Raw genomic sequence first — 4,011 nt, 5'->3', positions numbered from 1 at the left:
GGAGTTGACTTTGGTTGCCTCTCATATTACCTCCAGACTTCAGCTACTGCATTTCCATCCAGCCATCGATCTATGAAAAGGTAATAATGATAAAGCAGATCAAAATCAAATTTGTGTTTTTATGATTTCCTTTCATGACATATTACCTAAATGATGCATGCTTTGACATGGCAGTTTGTAGCTAATAGCAAGAAAGATCATACAATTGTTTCTGTAACTGCATAAAGACATTCCAGAAAGGCTCAGTTCATCATTCAGTAAAGCATTTTTCCTTACAAAAGGTATGAACGTTTTTGTTATTAATTCGTTTACCCCATTGTGGTTTAATGTCAAGCCTCCTCGTAGTTTCGGAATAGTCTCTTTTTCTTTTGTTTTGTTAACCATTCGATCCTCTTCACACCCTTCTCACCACTAACTATTAGGATTCGAATCCTGAGCCTGACAGTGAAAAAGACCGTACGAGCCCTCCCCTTGGCATAGTTTTGGGATAGTCACTTTGCCTCTTGTGTCTTAAAGGTTGAGCGAAACCCCTTTGTTTGGGGTCATTAGGTACTTTGTTACACCTTTTTTTTTGTTATTTTCTTCATTTTCTTAGTCTCTGTCAGGCGTTTTTGTTCTTAGAAGCTAATTATTAGTACCTAAAAATGTAATTCTTTTGATGAAAATAATAAATTAACAATCTAACTTTTGACTTTTTAAAAAAAAAAATTGTTGTGAAATGCTTTATATTTATAACAAATTAAATAAACATAAATATAATTCCTTTTTCCTTTCTATTACAATCTTAATCAGAAAAGCAGTTCCGAAGATGTCAATTTTGGAGCAAGCACATCAATTCTGAATGAGGAAAGCACATCAACTCTGAAGCAGAAAAGCAGGGCTGAAGGTGTTACTTCAATAGCCAGCACATCAATTATGAATAAGAAAAGCACGGCCAAAGATGCCACTTCAGGAGCAAGTGCATCAGTAACGAACAGGAGCATGAAAAGAAAAGCTGAAGCTGTCACTTTCGGAGCAAGTAAACCAACTGCAAATGAGAACGTTGTCCTGCAAAAGAAAACCGTTGGTGAGATCATTGCTCAGCAGAGAGGATTGGTAAATCGGAATTATTTCCCACCAGAGAGAAGCTGTGGATCAGATCTTTGATGCATTGCAGGATGACAACTGCGCAATCATAGGAATGTACGGGATGGGGGGCATAGGTAAGACGACTCTGGCAAAGGAAATTGGTAGGATGGCTGAAACTAGTGGCCTTTTCAATAAGGTGATTTTTGCTGTTGTTTCGCGAAATTTAGATGTGAAAAAAATTCAAGGTCGAATTGGGGATATGTTAGGTCTATATTTCCAGGAGGAGAGTGAAATGGGAAGAGCTGGTCGGCTCTTTGAAAGGCTAACTACCCAGGAAAGAGTCCTGCTTGTATTGGATGATGTTTGGAATTTTGTTACTTTCAAAGAAATTGGAATTCCTGTCAATTTTGAGGGCAAGGGTTGTGAGATTATGATTACTACTCGTCAAAGAAATCTTTGCAGCACTATGGGGCTCAGAAAAACAAAGGAAATTCCATTGAGACTCTTGTCAGATGAAGAATCCTGGAACCTGTTTAAAAGTAATGCAGGGTCATTGGCTGATACATTTTCTCCCCAACAAGATGATGTCACCATGAAGGTTGCTAGAGAATGTTGTGGGCTCCCATTGGCACTTGTAACGGTTGGGAGAGCACTAAGAAACAAAGATCTGGAGCTTTGGAGAGCTGCACTTCAGCAACTGAAGAAGTCCAAACCCTTGAACATCAACTACAATGAAAAAGACATTTTCTCATGCCTAAAGTTGAGCTATGATCAGCTGCAAAGTGAGGAAGCTAAAGATTGTTTTCTATCGTGTTGCTTGTTTCCTGAAGATCATGATATAAAAATTGAAGACATAGCTAGATATGCACTCGGAAAAGGAATGTTTACAGATGTAGAGACAATGGAGGAAGCAAGAAGAGAAACACGATGGATAATCAGAAACCTTACTGACTGTTGCTTGCTTCTGGACAGCAGTACGGAAGATTCTGTAAGAATGCATGATATGGTTCGTGACTTTGCCATATCAATGGCATCTACAGGGGAACATGGTTTCGTCATAAAAGCAGGTCTTGGCTTGAAGGAGTGGCCAAATCAGGAGACTCTTGAACGCAATGCAGTAATCATTTCTCTGATGACTAATCATATTCAGTCACTTCCTGATTGCCTAATTTGTCCCAAGCTCGAAATTTTGTTGTTGGCAGAGAATGAGGTTTTTGAGGTAATACCAGAGGGATTCTTTCTAGGGATGCCAACGCTCAGGGTGCTGGATTTAAGTGAAAAAATTGGTGCTCGCTCTCTAAATCGCTATTTTGAACCTGACAAATGGACCTCAATGCCGTCCAGTTCCTTCAAACTTCCCTCCTCGTTTGAAGCCTTGGTGAACCTTCGGACTTTGCATTTAAATCACTGCAAGTTGGATGATGTAGCAGTCCTTGGAAAATTAAAAAGACTTGAGGTTCTAAGCTTCTATGGATGTGATATTGAAGAATTACCAAAGGAGATTGGAGAATTAGTCAACCTGAGGTTGTTAGACCTCAACTTCTGCCAAAAGCTCAAGACTGTTCCGGCAACCCTGTTATTGCGTTTGTGTCAATTAGAAGAACTCTACATGTGGGAGAGTTTTCATCAGTGGGCGATTCAAGGGATGGTTGAAGACACAAGTAAAGCATGTCTTTCAGAAATAACATCCTTGTCCCACTTGACTACTTTATGTATTCAAGTATCCAATCCTGAATCGGTTCCCAGAAAATTGCATATACCTAACGTACAAAAATTTGAGATAGTTATTGGTAAAGGGTATGATTCAGTGACATGTTACCCAAACTCAAGAAGCCTGTCACTCCGAGAAATTAAGACTTCAATACCTGAAGGAGTGAAGGACATACTTCAGAACACAGAAGATTTGAGACTTTTCTGCTTGTATGATGAAATGATAAGGAATATTTTAGATGTTGATCGGGGACCTTAAACAACTTAAGATATCTTAAGGTCGTTGCTTGTATGGAAACCTCGTTTTTGTTATCCATGAACCAATCTGCAAGTGATGCCCCTGCAATCTTGGCAGCTTTGGAAAGTTTACATCTTCAACTTATGAACGAATTGTTCGTTATATGTCCAAAATTACTTCCAGTTGGTTCGCTGCACAAGTTAAAGTTTTTAAAACTTCAAAGTTGCAAGCGGATGTGGGTAGCAATCACTGCCACATTACTCCAGAGGCTACTGAGTTTGGAAGAAGTTGAAGCAACATGGTGCAAGCAAATGTCGAGTGTATTTGACCTTGGCAACATTAGTTCTGAGAATCAACAGTTCCTTCTGTCTAATCTTAGAATTATAAGGTTACACGGTCTGGAGAGTTTGAGAACCATATGGAAAGGAGGGGTAAAACCACTTCCTCCTTCAGTGCGCCTTGCAAAACTAACAGTGGTTGAGCTCAGCAGCTGCGGGAGCCTAAAAGTTATCTTTCCATATTCCATTGCTCAAAATCTACTGCAACTGGAAGTTCTTAAGATAAACTGGTGCAACAAGTTAGAAAGCATTGTCGAGAAGAGGCCAGAAGTATCAGTTGATCAATATCAGCTTGCTTGTTTTCCAAACCTTAGGATTATTGAGGTGAGTGAATGCTCAAGACTGAGAAAGCTGTTTTCAGTTGCTGAGGCTCGATATCTTCAACAGCTCAAAGAAATAAACATTAGCAGCTGTAAGGATATAGTTGAACTAATAAGCCATGATGAGGAAGGAGAAGAAGACACTGAAGACAAAAGAATTTCACTGCCGGAACTATACAGCATGAAGATCAAAGACATGTCTAACATAAATAGACTCTGTGCAATGTCTTTTTCTGTTGATCTACCATCCCTGGAACAAGTGGTTTTAGAGAAGTGTCCTAACATGGAAGAGTTCAATTCTGACCCCCAAAAATATGGTGTGGGACATGCACCAAAA

The 4,011-nt window shown here is 39.4% G+C and overlaps 1 protein-coding gene across 1 annotated transcript; it reads left to right on the top strand.

Annotated features, from left to right (window-relative positions):
• Positions 1 to 1,189: 1,189 nt before the first annotated feature.
• LOC113766234 (disease resistance protein At4g27190-like) lies at positions 1,190 to 3,037 on the top strand. The gene has a single exon (XM_027310445.1). The coding sequence runs from the start codon at positions 1,190 to 1,192 to the stop codon at positions 3,035 to 3,037; it is 1,848 nt and encodes a 615-aa protein (XP_027166246.1).
• The last annotated feature ends 974 nt before the right edge of the window (positions 3,038 to 4,011 follow it).

This window comes from Coffea eugenioides, chromosome 3, assembly GCF_003713205.1.
Source record: "Coffea eugenioides isolate CCC68of chromosome 3, Ceug_1.0, whole genome shotgun sequence".
In the NCBI taxonomy this organism is placed as follows: domain Eukaryota; kingdom Viridiplantae; phylum Streptophyta; class Magnoliopsida; order Gentianales; family Rubiaceae; genus Coffea; species Coffea eugenioides.
This window is presented reverse-complemented; position numbering and strand designations above follow the sequence as displayed.

What these genes read in the sequence shown, in the direction of transcription:
- LOC113766234 (XM_027310445.1), top strand. Translation starts at nt 1,190, where the DNA reads ATGGGGGGCATAGGTAAGACGACTCTGGCAAAGGAAATTGGTAGGATG.